The sequence below is a fragment of the Heterodontus francisci genome, chromosome 12 (assembly GCF_036365525.1).
Source record: "Heterodontus francisci isolate sHetFra1 chromosome 12, sHetFra1.hap1, whole genome shotgun sequence".
NCBI lineage: Eukaryota > Metazoa > Chordata > Chondrichthyes > Heterodontiformes > Heterodontidae > Heterodontus > Heterodontus francisci.
In genome coordinates this window covers 84061116-84085406 of record NC_090382.1, presented here as the reverse complement: position 1 = coordinate 84085406, position 24291 = coordinate 84061116, and the positions used below count along the sequence as shown (strand labels likewise).

Genomic DNA, 24291 nt, shown 5'->3' with positions numbered 1-24291 from the left:
GCACAGAAAGCAGTTGAGGTCAAAACATTAAAATAAAAGCAAAATACTGCGGATGCTGGAAATCTGAAACAAAAACAAGAAATGCTGGATTCACTCAGCAGGTCTGGCAGCATCTGTGGAAAGAGAAGCAGAGTTAACGTTTCGGGTCAGTGACCCTTCTTCGGAACCCTTTGTATGTTTTCACGAAGGAGTTAGATATAGCTCTTGGGTTTAAGGGGATCAAAGGGGATGGGGCAAAAGTGGGAACAGGCTACTGAGTTGGTTGATCAGCCATGATCATAATAAATGACAGAGCAGGCTTGAAGGGCCGAATGGCCTACTCCTGTTCCTATTTTCTGTGTTTCTATGACTACTGAAAGTCCATATAAATAACATACATGGAGACTCCCTTATGAAACCTCCCCTGGGTGTCGACACCTCACAACGTAAGCCATCACTTGGAATTTTCCTCCATGCCATTCCACTCTGTGCTGAGGGGTTTCCTGTACAGGCTGCTCCTGCACACTCTCCACTCCATCATCCTCATCTTCAGTCATGACACGTCCTAGCATTCAAGTCTTCCTGTCCAGCAGAGGTGGGGGCCTCCAATGGAGGGCACTCTGGATGGGAGTCATCCCCTGTTCCATTGGGGGTCTGGCATGGAGAGGTTGGCATGGAGTAGTCCGAGCAATTAGGTTTTAAGCAGATTCAAGGACTCCCAGGCTGCTTGTAACCTTTGCAACCTGGATGAGTCTGTGTTTCACGTATTCGTTGAGTGTGAGAGCTTGCAGCCCCTCTACCACTATTTGAAGGGGCTGCTGCTCAAGTTTTGGCTGAACTGCAGTTCCACACTCCTGATCTTTGGCCACGAGGTGCAGAAGGGAGCAGGCACATCTGAGGATCTGCTCATGGATCTGCTCCTGAACCTGGCCAAGGTATCAATTAACAGGTCCGGGCGAAATACAGTTTAGGGTGTTGTTTAATCCAGCTGCGAGTCTTTCCTTGACCAATGGCAACACAGCTGAAAAGTGAAATGGCATTTTGTTGGCAATTAGTACTTGGCTACATGTTAAAGTCAGGAGTGACTGATTCTGTATCCATACTGTCACTTTTTTCAAGAATGAAATCAAAATCAAGGGCATAATTGCATTTGCCCAGTATGCAGGACATTCTGTAGTAAACATGTAAAACATCCGATACCAGCATGTTGGTGTCCTAATGGACTGCATCACAGAATGACAGAACATGGGTTTGATCTTGTTATTGCCCTTGCAATAATTGTATAAACTATCCAGGCCCATCAGGTAGTGTCATGTTGCTTGCCCAGAAATTGCAAGGAAAAATCAAAGTAATTCCAAAGCAATTTCCTGAAATCTCAAGCTGATGATTGAAACATGTTACCTTACTCTTCACTGGGAAATGGTGCCCGACAACGGGTCAAAACAAGCAGAAAAAACTAACCTCAAAAATGGAAATGAACAAAAAATTCCCATGTTATTTGAATGTACCTACATTGAAAATACATTAAAAGGTTGTTATTGACCATAAGATCTGCGTATGGCTTTAAGTGGATGTGCAGGTCTTCATCTTACAGACAATGTATGCCCTATATTTTCACAGGCATTTATCATGAATCTCTGCCGTTTATTTTGATGGGAGGTTTGGCAATGTTTTCAGCAACTCTGGTCTTATTTCTGCCCGAAACATTCAATATTCCTCTCCCAGACACCATTGACCAGATGCAGAAAATGAAAGGGTAAGTGTCTATAGTTTTTACGATTCAGTCTTCCTTATCAATTTTCTGCCCCAAACAACAATGCAATGCTTTAATATAGAAAATGTGCCAAGGTGCTTCACAGAAACAAAAGAGCATGTGTGCATGCTTCATGGAAGGATTAAATAAAGTGATCAAGAGACTGGGAAAAGAGACGTGTTTTAAATATGGGGAGGGAGACAAAGAAGTGGGAGTACTTAACAGGAGAATTGTGGGGTGTGAGCGATGGTGAGGAGGTCCAAGTTTAGATAACCAGAGAGCGTGGGAGGATACAATGGGTTGGAGAAGATTGCAGAGACATGGTGAAGTGAAGCTGTGGAGGGATTTGTAGACAAGGTTGATAATCTTAACTTCAATTGGACAAAGAGCCAATATAACTCAGCAAAGAAGGGCGGTTGTGGATGAGTGAGGTGTAGTACAGAACAGGTTTCAAAATGGCAGAGCTTTAGATGATTTGGAGTTTATGGAGGGTGCAGGATGGGAGGCTGGCAAGGAGGGCATTGGAAAAGTCAATTCTAGAGACCAAATTGTGGATAAGGGTTTCAATGATAGTAAGAGTGAGATAGGGGTGGAGGCAGGCAATGTTGCAGAGGTCGATTAAAGCAGTTTTGGCAATGGATAAGCCAAAGCATTTGAAACTTTGGATCAAACAGAACGCCAAGCTTGTGTGCAGTCTGATTCAGTCTGAGCAAGCAGCCAGGTAAGGAGAATAAAGTCAATAGCAAGGGTTCTGAGTTTTTGGCAGTGGAAGGAATCAATAGCTTTGATGTTACCAATGTTTAATTGCAAAGAATTCTGACTCATTCATGACATAATATCAGACAGCCAAAATGACAGCATAATACAGAGGTCATGGAGTTACAAGAAGTAGCAGAAAAGTAAAATTTCCACATGGAAGCTAATGGATGATATCACCCAGAAGAAACTTGCAGATGAGGAAGAGGAGAGGGCCAATAACAAATCCTTAAGGAATTCCGAAGGTGGCTCTGGAATACCCTCCCTAAACCTCTTTGCTACTCTACCTCACTTTCCTCCTTTAAGACACTTCTTAAGACCCAGCTTTTTACCCAAACTTTTGGTCATCGGACCTTATATCTCCTTGTGTGGTTCAGTATCATATTTTGCTTTATATTGCTCCTGTGAAGCAGCTATAGAGGTGCTATATAAATAAAAGTTGTCAGTTGTTGTTTTGGCTGCATGCAGCTGGAGCAGAAGCCATTGCTTTGACCGAGTCGGGACATCTAGGAGTGCAAACACTGGAGCAGGAACCTGGAGGTGAGCCATAGAAGGTAGATTGTAACAGAGATGATATGATTCATCATGTCAAATGTTGCGGTGAGGTCCAGATGGTCAAGGAAAGATAATGCCCCGTGATTCAGTCATAAATGCAGTGCCTTTGCCCAGGGTGGTTTCAGTGCTGGGAGCAGCACAGAAAATATACTGAAAGGAATTAAAGAGGGAATTACAGGAAAGGTAACCACTATTTGTTGAAGGGTCCAGAGAGGTCATGGTTGAGGAAATATGATAATAGTCGTTTTGAAAGAAAGAGGGAAAGTGTGTGATCAGACTGAACTATTACAATGTTGACGAGCATTGGCACCAGAAAAGGTAACTGGTAGGAGTAGGGTAAGGAGATCGTCAAGAGGGTAGTAGATGCATTTCATACAAGAGGAGAGTTTCTATGAAACCAAACTCCTTGTAATACTGTTTAAAGTATGATGTTACCTTACGCCAACCTTAGTTTCAGAGCTATGTGGCCTTTTTTGCCTGAGCAAGGGTAGTGAGTGACAATGGGGTAGTTATCTGTTGGTTCACACTCAACAACCACACCTACATTTGCCATTAGGGATCACTGTGTAGCAATGAAGGCCAAGAACCCTGGCTTCCCCCCTCCCAATTCAGGGACCACTAAGGCAAATGGGAACACCTTCACCATTGTTTCACATCACATAATGAAACTGTTAATGAATCAAGGAAATCGCAATCTTTGGGTCTCAACACCACAACTGACAGTGGACCTACCTGCAGAACAATGGGCATTATCTATTATAGCAGGAGTTAGGTGCTATCTGGAGTTCCCTCAGTGCTGCTTCCAAAACATATTAACTGTTTAAAGAAGGAAAACAAGCCTGGCACTTATATTAGCCTGATGTTTCCATTTTCTACTCAGCCTGCCCATTTACTGTTGAACATAGATAGTTTGTGCTTGTGTTCCCTCTCATTTGAGTTGAGATTGTTTTTTCCTATCATCCTGAACTTAATTGAAATGTGCAGGTCCGAAGGGCCAAAATTGATAGTCCCACCACCATAATTGGAGGCAGGCGAAAACAACAGCAGCCTGCCTGCACAGGCCACACATCATGGAGCCGTTGCGATATTAAGCATGGTGGCTCATTTAAATAGCCAGGACGGACTACCCACCCCGATGATGTGAAGGGTTCAGGCTGTCCGTGCCCGGTAATGATGCCAGCTGCCTTTGCGCAGGTGTTGACGCCATTTTTAAAGGGCTTCAAGCCCTACATTTCAATTTAAATATTTAAAGATATATTGATTTTTAAAAATTAACTAAATTGATCCTGACCTTCTCCCACCTGCCCTCTGCCCTTCACCCCAAAACACTGACCTTGTGCATCTGACCTCCCCCCCACCAATGTTCATAACCTTTACACTTTACCCCTTTCCACCATCCCCGACACCAATGAAATGACTTTGACACCTCTCCCCCACATCGTCGTTCCACACTGAAAAGGTTACCTGCTCAACCCACCCCACCCGTGTTCCACCTCATTTCCCCAGATGGGGACCCGAAGGCATGGGAGTGTCAGCCACTGGCACCAATATTGCTCCAGGACAGATGGCAAGAGCGAGAAGGTAATTTATTCCTTTATTTAAATTAATTTACATATTCAAGTTTGGCTTCAGTCACCGAGCGGCGGGAGGGGCCGCCACGAGACCTCGGCACCGCTGGCAATATCGGGCCTTCTCAGCATCGAGGCCCATGGCGGGTCTCTGCCAGAGGCATTTTCCGGCCCACTCCTGCCTCGACCCCTGACGTCTGGGAGTCTGTAAAATTCGCCCCTATAAGTGCAAAGCCTGAATTGCCATTCAGTCTCCCAACCCACTATTTTCTGGCAGCACAATTGAACCAAAGTCCATGGAACCTTCTCTATGTTAAAGGCACTATATAAATGCAAATGTTGTTGTTGTTGTTTCAATTCTACTAGTGTACAAAACCATGAAAACATTGCTGAAAAACTGAATGTGCCAAGATCTTGCTACTGAATAGAATCAGTAAAAAATAAGCTTTTTAGGCACTTGTTAATATCTGTTTTCAGTACTGCAACTAGACAATGCAGGAAATTAGATCGGAGTGGCTCAGCACATGATTATTTAAAAATTTGTGAAACTCTGATGTGTGGGCAACCCATCTCCTAGCAATCTGTGGCACAGTAATGCATTAGTGCACTAGCACACTCCATTGTCATACCTCCTGAACATTTTTGAATTATTGAAATAAAGCCAATCTGATATGAAATAAGTGACTGTATCTACCCAGTGAAATGTGATGGGAAAGTTTCCATTAATGTGCATTCTTTAATGACAGTGCTTTTTTATTCAATTGCAGGTTCAAAAATACTTGCAGCAATCATGACTATTTTAATGAAAATGTAACAACTGGAGAAAACAATATAGTGGTGATTAAAAAGGAGGATATTTGACCCAGTTCTGGCCACAGATCTGCAGCAATGGAGTAATGGGCATTCATCATGTCTTTCCAGTTTACACCACAAGCTAACAGTATCTACACTTAAAGTATACTTAGTAATGCAACAGAGATACCCAGAGACCACTGTCAAATACTCAAATCATCAGTATTCAGCCCCTTTTGATGCTTCATACAAGGTTTTAAATAACTAATTTACTGGACTTTTTACAAAGTCTTATACAGTTTGGAACATAGTTTGCTAACTTACATCTCATTGCCTGTTTATTCAGTGGATATTTTGGATATGTTCCTCCTGACAGAGCAATTTTGCCAAAGGCAATGAAGCAAACATCAGCACCAGACCACTGCAATCCCTTCAGTTAATGTCGTTTGCTATTGTTTTCAACTGTTACTTCAACTCCATTCCTCCAACTTCAGTCCAAACTCCCACTGTTGTATAAAGTTAGAAATAGATCATCAGATTCAGAACATAGGAATAGGGTGTCATTCAGTCCCTGGAGCCTGTTCTAATTTTCAGTTAGATCATAGCTGATCTGTATCTTAACTCCATCTACCTGCCTGGTTCTATATCCCTTAATCGACTTGCTTAACAAAAATCGATCCATTTCAATTTTTGAAATTTTCAATCGGTCGAGCCACAACAGCTTCTTGTGGAGAGAGTTCCAGATATCCACTACTTTTGTATTCATTTATGGGATGTGAGCATTGCTGGCAAGGCCAGCATTTATTATCAATCCCTAATTACCCTTGAGAAGGTGGTGGTGAGCTGCCTTCTTGAACTGCTGCGGCACATATGGTGTAGATACACCCACAGTGCTATTATGGAGGGAGTTCCAGGATTTTGACCTAGTGACAGTGAAGGAACAGCAATACAGTTCCAAGCCAGGCTGCTGAGTGACTTAGAGGAGAACTTGCAAGTATTGCAACTTGCAAGGGTGGCACAGTGGCGCAATGGTTAGCACCGCAGCATCACAGCTCCAGCGACCTGGGTTTGATTCTGGGTGCTGCCTGTGTGGAGTTTGCAAGTTCTCCCTGTGACCGTGTGGGTTTCTGCTGGGTGCTCTGGTTTCTTCCCACAGCCAAAGACTTGCAGGTTGATAGCTAAATTGGCCATTGTAAATTACCCCTCGTGTAGGTAGGTGGTAGAGGGGATGTGGTAGGAATATGGGATTAATGTAGGATCAGTATAAATGGGTGGTTGATGGTCGGCACAGACTCGCTGAGCCAAAGAGCCTGTTTCAGTGCTGTATCTCTAAATAAATAATATCGGTGTTCCCATGCATCTGCTGTCCTTGTTCATCTAGGTGCTAGAGGTCATGGCTTTGGAAGATGCCGTCAAAGGAATCTTGGCACTTTGCTGCAGTGTATTTTGTAGATGGTTCGCACTGCTGCCACTGTGCACTGGTAGTGGGGGGAATGAAGATTTAAGGTAGTGGATGGGGTGCTGATCAAGCAGGCTGCTTTGTTCTGGATGGTGTCGAGCTTCTTGAGTGTTGTTGGATCTTCACTAATCCAGGCAAGTGGAGCATATTCCATCACACTCCTGACTTGTGCCTTGTAGATGGTGGACAAGTTTTGGGGAGTCAGGAGATAAGTTACTTGCTGCAAAATTCCCAGCCTCTGACCACTGTGGGAAGCAATATTTCCAGACATCACTACATAGGCCTACCTAGCTCTAATTTTAAGCTTATTTCCCCTGTTCTGGACTCTCCCGCTAGAAGAAATAGTTTCTATCTATCTTATCAAATTATTTAATCATCTTAAAAACCTCAATTAGATCACTCCTTAATCTTCTGTGCTAAAGGGAAAACAAGCCTAGTTTACACAATCTGGCCTTGTCATTTTAACACTTTTAGCTCTGGTATAGTTATGCTATCAAGAGGTCTTGAGGTAATTCCCTCCAAAGTCTTGCATCTTTTTCTATTCCAAATCTACCCAGAGGGTTTCTACCGCCTGCTCACCCTTAATGATATTCCCTCTTTCTAATGTAATAGGTTCCTTTATCAATACTGCAGCTCATCCACCTTTTCCAAATTCCTTGTGCTTTCCAAAGCTCTTATAACCTGGAATATCTATCTCCTAATTATACCCAGCTTGTAGCCAGGTCACAGTGATGGCCACTCCGTCATACCCTTTAAGCTGCATTTGCACATATTATTGATTTGTTTTGTCCATTATGCTACGTGTATTTGTGGGACTCTTATTTCAGAAACAGATCTGACTGCACCCTTTTGCCCTGATGCTGTTTTTAACTATTACACTTACTGTTTTTCACCACTCCTGCTGTATTTTTATCAGTACTTTTATTATTTTCTACATTTTTTCTGAACCTGAACTATTTCTATTACCATTAACACTTTAGAGTCATAGAGACATTTACACCATGGAATGAGGCCATTCTGCCCATCGAGTCCACGCTGGCTTTCCGCGGAGCAATCCAGTCAGTCCCTCTTCCCCACTCCATCCCCATAGCCCTGATAGTCTATTTCCTTCAAGTGCCCATGCAATTTCCTTTTGAATACATTGTCTCTGCTTCCACCACCCTCATAAACAGCGAGTGGTCATTACCACTCGCTGTGCAAACGAAGTTCTTCCTCACATTCCCCCTGCATCTCTTGCCAAAAACCTTCAATTTCTGTCCCCTAGTCCATGTACCATCAGTTAATGGGAACAGTTTTTCCTTGTTGAACTTATCTAAGCCTGTAACCTCGATCAAGTCTAGCCTGAATTTACTTTGCTCCAGGGAGAACTACCTCAGCTCTTCCAACCGAACCATGTAACTAAAATTCTCCATTCCTGGAACTATTCTGGTAGATATGCTCTGGCCTCTCTCAAGGACCCTCATAAGATCATAAGAACTAGGAGCAGGAGTAGGCCGTCCAGCCCCTCGAGCCTGCTCCGCCATTCAATAAGATGATGGCTGATCTTTTCGTGGACTCAGATCCACTTACCCGCGCTCTCACCGTATCCCTTAATTCCTTTATTGTTCAAAAAGATATCTACCTTAGCTTTAAAAACGTTTACTGAAGAAGCATCAACTACTTCACTGGGCAAGGAATTCCAGAGATTAACAACCCTCTGGGTGAAGAAGTTCCTTCTTAATTCAGTCCTAAATCTGCTCCCTCTAATCTTGAGGCTATGCCCTCTTGTCCTAGCTTCACCTGCCAGTGGAAACATCCTCTCTACTTGTATCTTATCTATTCCCTTCATAATTTTATATGTTTCTATAAGATCCCCCCTCATTCTTCTGAATTCCAATGAATATAATCCCAATCTACTTAGTCTCTCCTCATAAACCAACCCCCTCAACTCCGGAATCAACCTAGTGAACCTCCTCTGCACCCTCTCCAGTGCCAGTACATTCTTTCTCAAGTAAGGAGACCAAAACGGCACACAGTACTCCAGGTGCAGCCTCACCACTACCTTATACAGCTGCAACATAACCTCTCTGCTTTTAAACTCAATCCCTTTAGCAATGAAGGACAAAATTCCATTTGCCTTCCTAATTACTTGCTGTACCTGCAGACCAATCTTCTGCGATTCATGCACAAGGACACCCAGGTCCCTCTGCATAGCAGCATGCTGCAACTTTTTACCATTCAAGTAATAATCCTTTTTACTGTTACTCCTACCGAAATGAATGACTTCACATTTATTAACATTGTATTCCATCTGCCAGACCTTTGCCCACTCACTCAATGTATCTATGTTCCTCTGCAAAGTTTCACAGTCATCTGCACACTTTGCTCTGCCACTCATCTTAGTGTCATCTGCAAACTTTGACACCATACACATGGTCCCCAACTCCAAATCATCTATATAAATTGTAAATAATTGCGGTCCCAACACCGATCCCTGAGGCACACCACTAGTGACTGATTGCCAACCAGAATAGCACTCATTTATCCCCACTCTCTGCTTCCTGTTAGTCAACCAATCCTCTATCCATGCTAATACTTTACCCCTAACGCCATGCATCCTTATCTTATGCAGCAGCCTCTTGTGCGGCACCTTGTCGAAGGCCTTTTGGAAATCTCGGTACACCACATCCACTGGGTCCCCATTGTCCACCTTGCTTGTAATGTCATCATAGAATTCCAAAAGATTTGTCAAGCAAGACCTGCCCTTCATGAACCCATGCTGTGTCTGCCCATCGGGACAATTTCTATCGAGATTCCCTGCTATTTCTTCCTTGATAATAGACTCAAGCATCTTCCCCACAATAGAGGTTAAGCTAACCGGTCTATAATTCCCCATCTTTTGTCTACCTCCCTTTTTAAACAGTGGCGTCACATCTGCTGTTTTCCAATCTGCTGGGACTACCCCAGAGTCCAGCGAATTTTGGAAAATTACCGCCAGTGCACCTGCTATTTCTCCCGCCATCTCTTTTAGTACCCTGGGATGCATTCCATCAGGACCAGGAGACTTATCAATCCTTAGCTCCATTAGCTTGCCCAACACTACCTCTTCCGTAATAGTGATTGTTTCCAGGTCCTCACCTACGTTCGTCTCTTTGTCAATTACTGGCATGTTATTAATGTCCTCCACTGTGAAGACCGATACAAAATACCTGTTCAATGCCTCGGCCATTTCATCATATCCCATAACTAAATTCCCCTTCTCATCCTCTAAAGGACCAACGTTTACTTTAGCCACTCTTTTTCGTTTTATATATTTATAGAAACTTTTGCTATCTGTCTTTATATTCTGTGCTAGTTTTTTCTCATGTTCTATCTTACTTTTCTTTCCAGCTCTTTTTGTGGCTTTCTGTTGACCTTTAAAGTTTTCCCAATCTTCTAGTTTCATGCTGTTTTTGGCCACTTTGTATGCCTTCTCTTTCAATTTGATAGCCTCCCTTATTTCCTTAGACACCCATGGCAGATTACCCCTTTTCTTCCAGTCCTTCCTTTTCACCGGAATATACTTTTGCTGAGCACTTTGAAAAATTGCTTTGAAAGTCCTCCACTGCTCGTCAACTGTTCCACCATAAAATCTTGTTTCCAGTCTACTTTAGCCAAGTCCTCCCTCATTCTATTGTAGTCCCCCTTGTTCAAGCGCAGGACCCTGGTATTGGATTTTATCTTCACACTCTCCATCTGTATTCTAAATTCAACCATATTGTGATCACTCCTTCCAAGAGGATCCCTAACTATGAGGTCATTAATTATTCCTGTCTCATTACACAGGACTAGATCTAGGACAGCTTGCTCCCTCGTCGGTTCCATGACATACTGTTCAAGAAAACTATCATGGCTACACTCAACGAACTCCTCCTCAAGGCTACCCTGACTGAGTTGGTTCAACCAATCTACATGTAGATTAAAATCCCCCATGATAATTGCCGTCCCATTTTTACAGGCATTAGTTATTTCTTTGTTTATTGCCCGCCCCAATGTGATGTTATTATTTGGTGGCCTATAGACCACGCCTATCAATGACTTTTTCTTCTTAGAGTTTCTAATTTCCACCCAAATGGATTCAACCTCATTCTCCATAGAACCTATATCATCTCTCAGCACCGCCCTGATGTTGTCCTTGAATATCAGAGCGACACCACGTCCCTTACCTTCCTGTCTGTCCTTCCGAATAGTCTGGTACCCCTGGATATTTAACTCCCAGTCATGACCAGCCTGTAACCATGTCTCTGTAATGGCTACCAAATCATATTCATTCGCGATGATTTGTGCTGCTAACTCATCAACCTTGTTACGAATGCTACGAGCATTCAGGTAAAGTGCCTTTATGCTAGCTTTCTTACCCTCATGATTTCCAACATCAGTACCTGTGCCAAGGGAGCGGGGCCGTGCTCAGCCAGGAGCCGAGAACCCCAGTGCCTTAGCTTGGCAGCTGCTCGGATGGACGGGGCAGAGTCCCTTCCTGGTCCCCATGTTAACATATTAACAATGATATTGTTAATAATAACAATATCATTAACAGATAATATTGTTAATGGTAATCTGTCTTCAGGAATCCAGGTCGGACAACCCCAGGGGAAGGGAGAGGGTCTCTCACCTCTGACTCAGCAGCTTCGGGATTCCAGACATAAACTCCAAACAGACACTCCCCGGACCCAGGGTCCCCAATACTGAGGGAGTGCTGCACTATCACTCTGTCAGTACTGAGGGAGTGCTTCACAGTTGAAGGGTCATGACTGAGTGAGTGTTGCACTGTTGGAGGGGCACTACGGAGGGAGTACTGTACTGTCGGAGGGTCAGTACTGAAAGAATGCCGCACTGTTGGAGGGTCAGTACTAAGGGAGTGCTGCAGTGTCAGAGGGGCTGTTCAGAGGGACTGCTGCAGTGTTAGAGGGGCTGTTCAGAGGGACTGCTGCACTGTTGGAGGGTCAGTACTGAGGGAGTGCTGCACTGTCACTGTGTCAGTACTGAGGAAGTGCTGCACTGTCACTGTGTCAGTACGGAGTGAGTGCTGCAGTGTCAGAGGGGCTGTTCAGAGGGACTGCTGCACTGCTGGAGGGTCAGTAATGAGGGAGTGACTACACTGTCACCACAGTCAGTAGCGGTGCTACCGAGCCAGTCTTGGTGATGGACATTGAAATCCCCACCCAGAGCACATTTTGTGCCCTCACTACCCTTCGTGCTTCTTCCAATTGATGTTCAACACGTAGAAGCACTGATTCAGCAGACGAGGTGGGGGCAGTATGTCGTTATTAACAGGAGGGTTCCTTGCCCATTTTTTACCTGATGCCATGAGACTTCATGGGGTCCAGACGCAATGTTGAGGACTCCCAGGGCAACTCCCTCCCGACTGTATACCACTGTGCCGCCACCTCTGGTGTGTCTGTCCTGCCGGTGGGACAGGACATACCCAGGACGGCGATGGCAGTGTCGGGGGCATTGTCTGTAAGTTATGACTGTGTGAGTATGATTATGTCAGGCCAATGCTTGACTAGTCTGTGGAACAGCTCTCCCAACTTTGGCACAAGCCCCCAGATGTTAGTAAGGAGGACTTTGCAGGGTTGACATGAGTGGGTTTGTCGTTGTTGTTTTCGGTGCTGAGATCGATGCCGGGTGGTCAGTGCTTTCCTTAGACTTTGTCGCTGTTTGATTCAACTGAATGGCTTGCTAGGCCATTTCAGAGGACAGTTAAGAGTCAACCACATGGCTGTAGGTCTGGAGTCACTTGTAGGCCAGACCAGGTAAGGACAGCAGATTTCCTTCCCTGAAGGACATTAGTGAACCAGGTGGGTTTTTACAACAATTGATAATGTTTTCTTGGTCAGCTTTTTAAATTCCAGATTTATTAGTTGAATTCAAATTCCACCATCTGGATAGACATATGGATGAAAATGGAATAGTGTAGGTCAGATGGTTTCACAGGTCGGCGCAACATCGAGGGCCGAAGGGCCTGTACTGCGCTGTAATGTTCTATGTTCTATGTTCTATGTTCTATCTCTAATAATAACTCCTGAGTTATCCTTCCTTTCTGCTTCTTTCATAGTCTGCCTTGAACTTAAACCCTCCTGCACACATGTTAACCTGCTGCTTACCTTTTTATTTACCATCATACTCCCTGTCGTTTTCCCTTTCCCTTCCCCCCGACTCACTAGTTTAAAGTCCTAGAGACCACCCTATTTATCCGTTTCGCAAGAACACTGGTTCCAGATCGGTTCAGGTGGAGACCGTCCCATCGGTACAGATTGCCCCGGTTCCAAAACTGATGCCAATGCCCCATGAAATGGAACCCCTCTTTCCCACACCACTCCCTTAGCCATGTGTTTACTTCCCTAATATTCTTATCCCTAAGCCAATTTGCGCGTGGCTCGGACAGTAATCCGGAGATTATGACCCTCGAGGACCTGTTCCTTAATTTCGTTCCTAGTGCTTTATAATCCCCAAACAGGTCCTCCATCCTAGCCTTGCCTATGTTGTTAGTCCCAACGTGGACCACAACAACTGGAGCCTCCCCCTCCCGCTCCAATATCCTTTCAAGCCGGTCAGAGATGTCCTGCACCCTGCCACCGGGCAGGCAACACACCATGCGGGACTCCCGATCCGGCTTGCAAAGGATACTATCTATCCCCCTAATTATAGAATCCCCTATAACTACCACTTGTCTTTTTGCTCCCCCCTCTTGAATGGCCTTCTGCACCATGGTGCCATGGTCAGTTGGCTCATCCTCCCCGCAGCCCTTTTCCTCATCCACACAGGGAGCAAGTATCTCGTACCTGTTGGATAAGGTCAAAGGCTGAGGCTCCTCCACTCCTGAACTCAGGATCCCCCTACCTGCCTCACTTGCAATCACACCCTGTTGTCCCTGATCACTAACTGAATTTGAATTACTTAATCTACCAGGTGTGACTGCCTCCTGAAACAAAACGTCCAGGTAACTCTCCTCCTCCCGGATGTGCCGCAGTGTTTGAAGCTCAGATTCCAGATCATCAACTCTGAGCCGGAGTTCTTCCAGCAACCAACACTTGCTGCAGATGTGGTCCCTGCCGTTCACAATGGGGTCAGCCAGCTCCCACATCATATAGCTACAGCACATCACCTGCCCAGCCATCTCTACTTAGTTAATTACTTTATTACTTTATATAAATTTATGAGTTAAATACTTTCTGATACTTCTCTGCTATGGTCTTTTTCAAATAACCAATTAATAGATAAATCAAAAAAAGAAAGTGAAAAAAGAAAGTAAATTTTTAACCAATCACACGATACAGAAGAAATAAAAAAGCTTACCTTATCAACACACCAGAGTCCTTTTTTTTTGGTTAGAGGAGGAGGGCGGGTGGGAGACACTACACATGTAGTGTCTCGGGTTCAGCCACTGCCCAAATATATAGGTTTTTACTTACCCAGCAATCTCCTGGAAATCCGAAACAAAAGGTAATTTACTTTAAGCTGAAACTGACCTTCCCAGCTGATAACTCGCTCGCACTATCTCTGCTTCCGAAAAAGCTGCTGCAACAAAAGGTAAGTTATTTTAAAGCACTCATATCCTTCCTAAAAGTGTGGTGACCAGAACTGAATGCAATACTAAGTTGAGGCCTAACCAGAGCTTCATAAAGTTTCAGCATAACTTGCTTTTGCACTCAATGCCTCTATTTATGAAGCCCAAGATCCCATATGCTTTGCTAACCACTCTCTCAATATGTCTTCAAAGATCTATGCACATGCACTCCTAGGTCCCTCTGTTCCTGTGCACTCTTTAGAACTATGCCATTGGGCTGAATTTTATAAGCTTGCCACCGAGAACGGAGGCGAGCTTAAAAGAAGGCACAGCACACGCACGACTTGTGCACCACTGAGCCCCTGCGATATTTCGAGCGGGGGTTTATTTAAATGGAGGGGGCAGAACGGCTGCCCCCGAAGACGGCTTCAAGCCCTTAAAAAAAAAAATTAATTTTTAAAGTTACATTACTGTGCATTTTCTTTAAAAAAAAAGTTGGAGGCCCTTTCCCAACCCCCTAGAGTTTGTTTTTATTGGCCTATATCACGAAAATTAACTTTATTCCCAAACCTAACATTCCCCCCAACCTTGTCACATTTGCCCTTCAACCCCTTCCCACCATCCCCCCGCCCTGATAATTCCACTCTTCCCTAGTAAACACTGATACAAAGTACTCATTAAGTATTTATGACATGGACTTTGCTATCATCCAATGTTCTGTCTAATCTGCACAGCTGCGCGGTCACACAGCAACCCAAAAGTTCCCGCACAGGCCCCACACAAAAGGCCTGTTTAAGTTATTGTGTGTGCACGGCCGTGCAAAAAATTTAAAAGATCTGCGTACTTAAACAAATAGCTGCGCACTGCAACAAAACAAAATTAGAGGATACGTTGCTCTCATCCCTCTTTCTCATCTTTAGGCTATTTTCACTTTAATTTTGATTTCTTTCTGAGCTCTCCCACCTCTTTATTGGCCTGGATGTTGCAGTCAGCGGCAAAATGATGGTGGTCACTGCTGGCCTCGAAGAAAGCTGCCCACAGAGATCTAGCGATCTCTCTGACATGAATTTCACCTTTCCCAATCACCCTTAGTTTGAATCTGGTACCAATACAGGGGAGCTCTAGGCATTCAGAAATAGTGATGATAACAAGCAGGGTAAGCAGCCAATTACATTGAAGCATTTTCACAGACAGCAAACCAGAAAGTAAAATGTACCAATTATCCTTCACTTTTATAAAATTTACAGAGAGCAAAATAAAGATTGGGATGCAAATTAGAAGCTAAAATATCATAAACTACTTAAAATATTTTATTAAAAAACTATGAAGTTTTTATCATAATAGAAAAAATTGACAGTACATAAATATAAAATAATTTTCCATAGTCAGGGAGGTTCTTCAGCTGCAGTTGACTTAGTACACTGTAAAGAACCCAGGTACACCTCATTAACAAGGCATGACCTTTTCAGGGGTTTTTAACAACAATGTTACAGTGTAAAAGGGGAAGTTCACATCAATTCAGTGATTTCTAAAGATTGCCTTCTACAGGGACTTCAACAGCGTACCGTATGGAGAAGTGGGGAATCACTGACAACAGCTTCTGGATTTCTGCATTTATCTGTGCATGTACAGATGCCAGAAGTTTCTGTCTGTTTCATAGGGCAAAGACCGACAGTTTCACTGTCATTACAACTGCAAAATCTGGGCCAATGTTTTAAAGTCCTTTCTGGAACATTATTTCTCCTTTCAACAATCTGTCCCAGTGGTAATGCTCCTTCCTGTCCCTGTACTGGTGCCACTGTTCCATGTAATGCAGCCCTTTTTCCCACACCAGTCCTTCAGCTACAAATTTACTTTCCTGATTTGTTTGTTCCTATGTCAATTTCATGTGATTTCTGTAAAATCCCAAGATCATTACCCTCGAGGTCTTGCTTTTTAATTTAGTTCCTCGCTCCTGATACTCCCTTATTAGAGCCTCATCCTTGTTCTTCCCTATTTGTTCCAACATGAGGCACAAACACTGGGTCTTCCCCTTTCCAATTTCCTCTCTAATTGCTCCAGGTTAGCATTTGCCTGGGCAAAAGGTAGGCAACACATTCTCCTGGGCTGTCTGTCACAACTGCAAAGGATGATATCACCCTAATTTATCAAATCCCCTATGACTGGAGCCTTTCTATTCTCCTTGTCCTCTCCTGAGACTGCCCCCTGCTCTGAGGTGTCCTGGTTGTCATTCTGGCCTGCCTCCCTGCAGCCTTCATCCTTATCCTCACAAGTAGCAAGCACATCATACCTTTTGAATAGGACTGGTGTCTGCGGGACCTCCTTCTCTGCCTCCCCTAGGTTCCCCCTAGTCTGCTGCCTCACAATCACATTTTTCTTTTCCTGCACTTGTGCTTTCCCCTGAGGTGTGTCTGCACTCTGAATAAAATTATCTAGATTTAAAATTGGCGATGGAAGCCAGGACTGAAGTTGAGAAGAATAGTTGTCCTTTAAATAGCATAATATTGGAAAATTGGAGTAACAGTGGATAAAAACATTCTATCTGAGCTGAGAAAAAATAGAAAAGATTTTATTGTGGATAATGACATGAAGCTGAGCATTTCGATGAACAGAAGCTTGATAATAAGAATATAATAAATTCTTTGTATCATGTTATACAAAAACAATTATAAATAATTGGGTGGATTTTCTTAGACATGGTGCAAGTTATACACTAATATCTATAATGCTTCACGTTAGATATAAATCACACTCCAAAACAAGATTTGAACATATGTCAGCAGTCATTGTTTTTTTGTGAATTGTGAATGCAGTCATTGATGATGTTCAGTTCATATTGCATGTTACTTAATTTATCCTTTTCATTAAACATTTCTTTTGCTTATTGATCTCAGGATGGCAATTTATTCCCCTAGTTAGGAAGTGTAATTATTAAATCTACAGTCATGGGCTGAGTATGAGTACTTAGGCTGTTATCAAGGGCTACGATTGTTAATCTAAATTACAGGAGTGAGACGTGAGTGATGTTCAGAATTCATTGAAACCTCTTGATTTTTTTCAGTATCTTATTTCCTTTAAAAAAACTAATCAAAGACCACATGAGATCATTGTAAAATTAATATTGCCACAGAATTCATACGCGAGTCCAAAAGCAGGTCTAGATGATGCCTACTTTAAGTAAATAACTTTTATATGTTTGTGCATTCTTTTATTCTGTTTACGAAAATGTCATTGTTCACAGTTTTGAGGCAAAATTATTGACCATAACAATGTTTGCTCCAAATGATTTCTTCATAAGGTAATTTGCCTCCTGTGTGAATAGAAATTAAAATCCTCTTCAATTCAAATAAAGATGGTTTACCAATAAATTAAGTCTCTTCTGACTCAGCATAAACTGCTGATTCTGAATGACTAAATATGTCCTGCTACCTTCAAAGATCTATTCACATGAACCCCCCCTCTGTCCCTGCACACTCTTCAGAAATGTGCCATTTAGTCTATACTGCCTCTTCCTATCCCTTCTTCCAAAATGCATCACCTCACATTTCTCTGTATTAAATTCCATCTGCCACTTGTCTCCCCATTCTGCTAGCCTATCTATGTCCTGTTACAGTCGATTGGTATCACCCTCACTGTTTGTCACATCTCTAAGTTTGATATCATCAACAAATTTTGAAATTCTACTATATCAAAAAAAGCAGTTATCCCAGCACTGAAACTTGGGTAACACCATTGTCTACCATCCTCCAACCTGAAAAATCAATTATTTACCACGACTGGCTGGGCTGAATTTTGTGGTAAGGGTGAAGATCACGGGGGCGACACCAGAAGCAGGTGCAGATTCCACTTGCTTTTTCAACGGCTGGCCGCATGCAATCTTGCAGCAGCCGACCAATTAAGTAACGCAAGGCGCAGGGGCCATCCAAACCAGGACCCAAGACAGAAAGTCAAGCGGCAAAGTCAGCTTCACTTGATGCCACGGCACGTACTGGCACCATATTTAAAGAACTGCCAGCCTTTCATTTACTGCTGCCTGAACAAAGGAGTCCTTCCCTTGATTGCTGCCTCAACCATTCACCTCTTCCTGCTGCTCCCTGACTGCTGCCTCCAACCAACCAAGGAGCTGACCAGAAGGTTACAGCAAGAATGGCAGAAGGAAGAGCACAGAGGCCCCACAGTTCACCGATGCCTCCCCTCAGATTCTCCTCTAGGCTGCAAGGGCAAGGAAGGATGTACTGTTCCCGAGGGATGGGAGGAGGAGAGGCCCCGCCTGTCCAAGCAAGCCTGAATCAAGATTGCAGAGGAGACCAGCAGCACCCACTTTGGCGTCAGCCCCCAAACCCGAAAGCTCATCAATGGGGCCTGTCAAGGCGAGTGCTCCATACCTCTTTTCCCTTTGGGGCTTGCATGTGACAATGAAGATGTGCTTGGTGGAGAGAGAGTGACCACCCAGACAGTGGAAAGGGAAACAGGCAGCATCATATCCCGTCAGAGATATGGCTGCATCTGGATGAGAGGTGCCCATCTGTCATTGCTGATCTTCACAAGGTTCCTCGAGAGTGGCGGTGTGCAGGTGGCATTCATGTGCCTCCATCATGGACTGCTGGGCCCCCAGCAGCATGGGCATTGTGCTTGTCTCTGTGGGGAAACTAACAGTCGTCCTTCTTGTGTTTGCAAGAGAAATTGTACACAACACTAAAGAGAGGGCCAAGACCGGTAAAGGGATGCGGTAGCTCCACATCCTCACTCCCATGAAGGAGGAAGCCTTGGAGCTGGCAGGCACCAGGGCAGCCATTCGATACCTGATGGCGAGACCCGAGTGGCAAGCCAAGATGGTGAGAGATCGAGTGCAGGTGCACAAGGATGCATCTGGCACACACATGGAAAAGTGCTCATGTGACCCACGTTGGACATAGTTGGGATGAGGAAATGGAAAGCCCTTAACAGTTACATGTTCTCTCATGCAGATCAGGGACAAGCTGAAGCAGGAATAGGTCGAGAGACCGGGGCCAGATGGCCACCTCTGAGGAGGAACATCCTCAGAGGGTGTAGCATCATCATTCCTCCCGCACCCTCCAGAAACACAGATACTCTCACGTCGGTGGGTATGCATTCACGATTAGATTCAGAGTCACAACCTGGTGAGCACATCATAGATGCGCCCAAGCAGCTGATGGAGGCTGGGACAGCCGAGGCCACTAACAGTAGGAGAACTATGGGAGGCCAGGCCCATGCTAAGCCTCAGACTGATGACGTGCCTTTGGAGCCAACCATAACACAGCAATTGCTGCAGCTGCAGTGAGAGGTCAGGGAGCAACTGGTGGAACTTCCAGAGGCTGTATACATCCATGTATGAATGATGGCAGAGTCCATCCAGGCCATGAGTGCTGCCATGTCTCTGGCCTGTGTACACATGGCTTTCTCCATTGAGAGATTGGTGACCCTCATGGAGAGACAGCTCCAGCAGATCAATTAGTGGATGCCGAAGATGTGTGCAGGCCTGCATACCATCACGTTGTCCCTGAGCTCAATGTAGCAGCGGCAAGTCAAAAAGGGGTCGAGGCACCCGGAGTCTTCACTATGTTGTTGACCTTCTCAGGTCAGCCGTAAGGTGCAAGTGTGCCTTGCAAGGCAGGAGGAGTGGTTGACCTTTGCTCTGGGGGCTCCTCTCAGGGCACTCCCGGTGTGGACAGCGAATCCTCAACACCTCTTTCAGTGACACCATCGCCTCAAATAGCTGCAATAACAGAGGTGGGTCTTGCACCTGTACAGGAGCCCCTTAGTATGCCGGGGCCCTCCAGGCCTCAGGCATCCGGAAGACGGCTGCCAAAGTCATCCCAAGCCACAAGGCAACACAATCAGCAGCCTGCCTCCAATTCAGCTGCAAGTGCAGAGGTTGCACCTTGTAGGAGCACTCATAGGACAGTTAAAAAGAGCAACTAGTAAAATGGTTGGCCACATGTTTTAGGATTACTGGTTTTCTAGATTTTTGGCGTATAGTATTCCCTAACTGCCAAGAATACATTCCTCAACCCTTCAATGGACAGGACTTTTAACCTGTCCCAAGTGACTTCACTCTGGTCTAAGAAGGTACTGACCACAAATGTAGACATTTTAGTACTCTAGCACTGAAAACCACAAGAAAACCTTGCTTTTAAATTTTCTCTAGGGATCAATTTGGTTTCCGGCTTCCAATTTCTCATTTGTCTTTGGGATTTGATCCCAGATGCGAGCCCCCAAATTTCTATCACGATCAGGCGAGGAGGGGTTGTCCCTCTCTTTGTTTGACTGCAACAGGCTTTATTTCTTTAAACATAAAATGTGCTTATCTATTCAGTGAGTGTTTAACCCTTTGTGTGCTGTGATCATAACAGAACCAATTGGACAGGTTTTCTTGAGTTTAAACAGGAGGTTAGGTTACTGTACTTAAAATCAAAACCCAATCTATGTAGAGGAAATAAACTACCCTTCAACTTTCTCACAAATACACACACACACACACACGAGAATCACACATACAAATAGGTTACAGAGTGATAAAGAATAGTTTGGTTGGATTAGAGTCCAGAACAGGTAAAATAATATACAGTTTGTGGGGTCTGTAATTCAGTGTCTTCCAGCTAAATCTGTGGTCCTGAAGTTCCTGGCTGGTAGAAGTGGCCCACTTGGTTCAGGGTTTTCTTGGAGACAATGATGTAAATGGCTTTCTCCCAGGAGTCTCTGTCTGTAGCAATGATAGACTTGGATTTTCTGCAGTCCACACACAGGGTCCAAAACTTGCAGTATTAGCTGGAGAGAGAGAAAGTGAGACAGCCCCTCTGGGGTCCTGCACTGATTAGCTCTCAAAGCTTGTCTACCGAATGTAACAGAAACTCCAAGTTTTCACATTGATGGACAGACTGTCACATGATTATCTGTGTATTTTTTTTTCACTTTAATGAGATCCAAGTCTAAGAATCCCAATCTCTCTCAGGTCTTACTGTTTCAATGTTTACACCCTGGAGGTTTGTCTCCACGAGTGTGAATGTTCCAAAATGGCTTTGAATTCCCAGCTAATGAAGGTGATACCAGATAATTCACTCAACTGTTCAAGCCATTGTTCTGGATAAGGGCTGTTTAGACATGTGTCTCCACCTTGATACCTTGGAAATGTGAGATATTTCAATGCAAATTACAGTGGCCATCTTAGCTGCTGTCTTTTTTAGAAGTTAAATTTAGGATTCCAGCTTTCCTTTTAAAAGTTTAATGTAGGTTTCCAACCGATTAATTAAAATCATCATTCAGAATAGCACATTTTCATGACACAGTCATGTGAACCTTCTCTGAACTGCTTCTAAAACAATTTTATCCTTTCTTAAGTAAGGAGACCAAAACTGTACACAGTACTTCAGACGTAGTCTCACTAAGGCCTTGTACAGCTGTAGCAAAACTTCCCTACTTTTATATTCTATTCCCCTTGCAATAAATGACAACATTTCATTTGCCTTCCTAATCACTTGCTGTACCTGCATACTAACTTTTTGTGATTCATGTACCAGGACACCCAGATCCCTCTGTACCACCGAGTTCTGCAATCTCTCTCCATTTAAATAATATTCTGCTTTTTGATTCTTCCTGCCAAAGTTCATATTTTCCCACATTATACTCCATCTGCCACATTTTTACCCCTTCACTTAACCTATCAACATCCCTTTGCAGACTCTTTGGCTGGAATTTTACCTACCTTAATTGGGTCAGTTCAGAGACATCTGGGCGGTAAAATGGGTCGGATCCTCGGCGTCATCACACACAGATTCCATTTTACAATCCAGGAAGTCGGATGTGATCGAGTCAGCACTCGCACGCCCGACTGCAAGTAATTTCAAGGCACTTAAAGTAATTGAGAAGCCAATTGACTGGAAATTTACATGGCCATCTGATTTTACGGCCATGAATCGGGTCATTGATCGTGTTGGGGACCCGGCAACTTTAAAAGGGCGTAAGGCAGGCATTCAGTGTGGGTGTTGGAGGTACAGATTTTGGTCTTTCTTAGCTGTGAGAGTTTTTGTGTGTTATATAAATTGTAGACATTTGTAGCTTTTGCAGAGGGATCTAACTGAGTCTGACTCACTGCAGCTCAGGACTTATCTGGTCTGAGTCAGTGAGTGGAAGGAAAGGGATTGTGTGTGCCTGTCCTGATAGCTGGAACTTAAGAGATTTTGTTATTGAATCTGGTAACCAATCCAACGATGGGGATTGTGCATTCTGGAGGCAGCTCTTCAGAGGAGGAGGGCCATGCCCCAATCAGGGACAGCAGGTCAGCTGGGCACGGGCATGCGCAAGCAGCTGGTCAAGTGTCTCCTCGTTATGTGGGAGGGAGAGCAGGTGGCAGAGCCGGCCGAGAGCGAACACATGTCAGGAGACCCGCCTACCCAACAGGCAGGATACACCGCCCGCGTCTGAACTACGTGCACCTGTCAGAACGCCAGTGCAGAAGAAGACTGCAGTTGTCACGTGAGACTGTAACATTTCTTTGTGAGATGCTGGCAGTGGATGTAACCTCAAACTGCCTCGGTGGCCATCCAATGCTTCTCGCTCTAAAGATGACCATCGCCCTTAACTTTTATGCGTGTGGCTCTTTCCAAGCTTCGACGGCAGACTTGTGCGGAGTCTCCCAAACAGCTGCACACCACTGCATAGAGGTTGTGACTGATGCACTGTTCAGACGTGCTAACAATTTCATTAGTTTCAAAATTGACAACACCAGCCAGGCTGAAAGAGCAAGAGGATTCAGCGCTATAGCTGGGCTCCCAATGGTTCTGGGCGTGATACACTGGACGCTTGTGGCAATTAGATCACCAAAGAACAAAGAACAGTACAGCACAGGAACAGGTCATTTGGCCCTCCAAGCCTGCGCCGATCTTGATGCCTGCCGAAACTAACACCTTCTGCACTTCCGGGGCCCATATCCCTCTATTCCCTTCCTATTCATATATTTGTCAAGATGTCTCGTAAACGTCACTATCGTATCTGCTTCCACCACCTCCCCTGGCAGCAAGTTCCAGGCACTCACCACCCTCTGTGTAAAAAACTTGCATCGCACATCCCCTCTAAACTTGGCCTCTCGCACCTTAACCCTATGTCCCCTAGTAACTGACTCTTCCACCCTGGGAAAAAGCTTCTGACTATCCACTCTGTCCATGCCCTCATAACTTTGTAAACCTCTATCATGTCGCCCCTCCACCTCCGTCATTCCAGTGAAAACAATCCGAGTTTTTCCAACCTCTCCTCATAGCTAATGCCCTCCAGACCAGGCAACATCCTGGTAAACCTCCTCTGTACCCTCTCCAAAGCCTCCACGTCCTTCTGGTAGTGTGGCGACCAGAATTGCACACAATATTCTAAGTGTGGCCTAACTAAGGTTCTGTACAGCTGCAACATGACTTGCCAATTTTTATACTCTATGCCCCGACTGATGAAGGCAAGCATGCCGTATGCCTTCTTGACTACCTTATCCACCTGCGTTGCCACTTTCAGTGACCTGTGAACCTGTACGCCCAGATCTCTCTGCCTGTCAATACTCCTAAAGGTTCTGCCATTTACTGTATACTTCCCACCTGCATTAGACCTTCCAAAATGCATTACCTCACATTTGTCCAGATTAAACTCCATTTGCCATTTCTCCGCCCAAGTCTCCAACCGATCTATATCCTGCTGTATCCTCTGACAATCATCATTATCCGCAACTCCACCAACCTTTGTGTCGTCCCCAAACTTACTAATCAGACCAGCTACATTTTCCTCCAAATCATTTATATATACTACAAACAGCAAAGGTCCCAGCACTGATCCCTGCGGAACACCATTAGTCACAGCCCTCCATTCAGAAAAACACCCATCCACTGTTACCCTCTGTCTTCTG

The 24291-nt window shown here is 44.4% G+C and overlaps 1 protein-coding gene across 4 annotated transcripts in view; it reads left to right on the top strand.

Annotated features, from left to right (window-relative positions):
• LOC137375964 (organic cation/carnitine transporter 2-like) overlaps window positions 1-17641 on the top strand; it is a 123100-nt gene extending 105459 nt beyond the window's left edge. For 2 of the 4 annotated variants that reach the window (XM_068043770.1, XM_068043767.1), the window contains 2 exons: window positions 1600-1735; window positions 13793-17641. In XM_068043770.1, coding sequence (XP_067899871.1) covers window positions 1600-1735; window positions 13793-14048 — 392 coding nt within the window. In that variant the 3' untranslated portion in view covers window positions 14049-17641. Of the gene's footprint in view, window positions 1-1599; window positions 1736-5378; window positions 8669-13792 lie in introns of those variants that run through there. The other 2 variants (XM_068043769.1, XM_068043768.1) reach the window with 2 other exon arrangements.
• Window positions 17642-24291: the final 6650 nt, after the last annotated feature.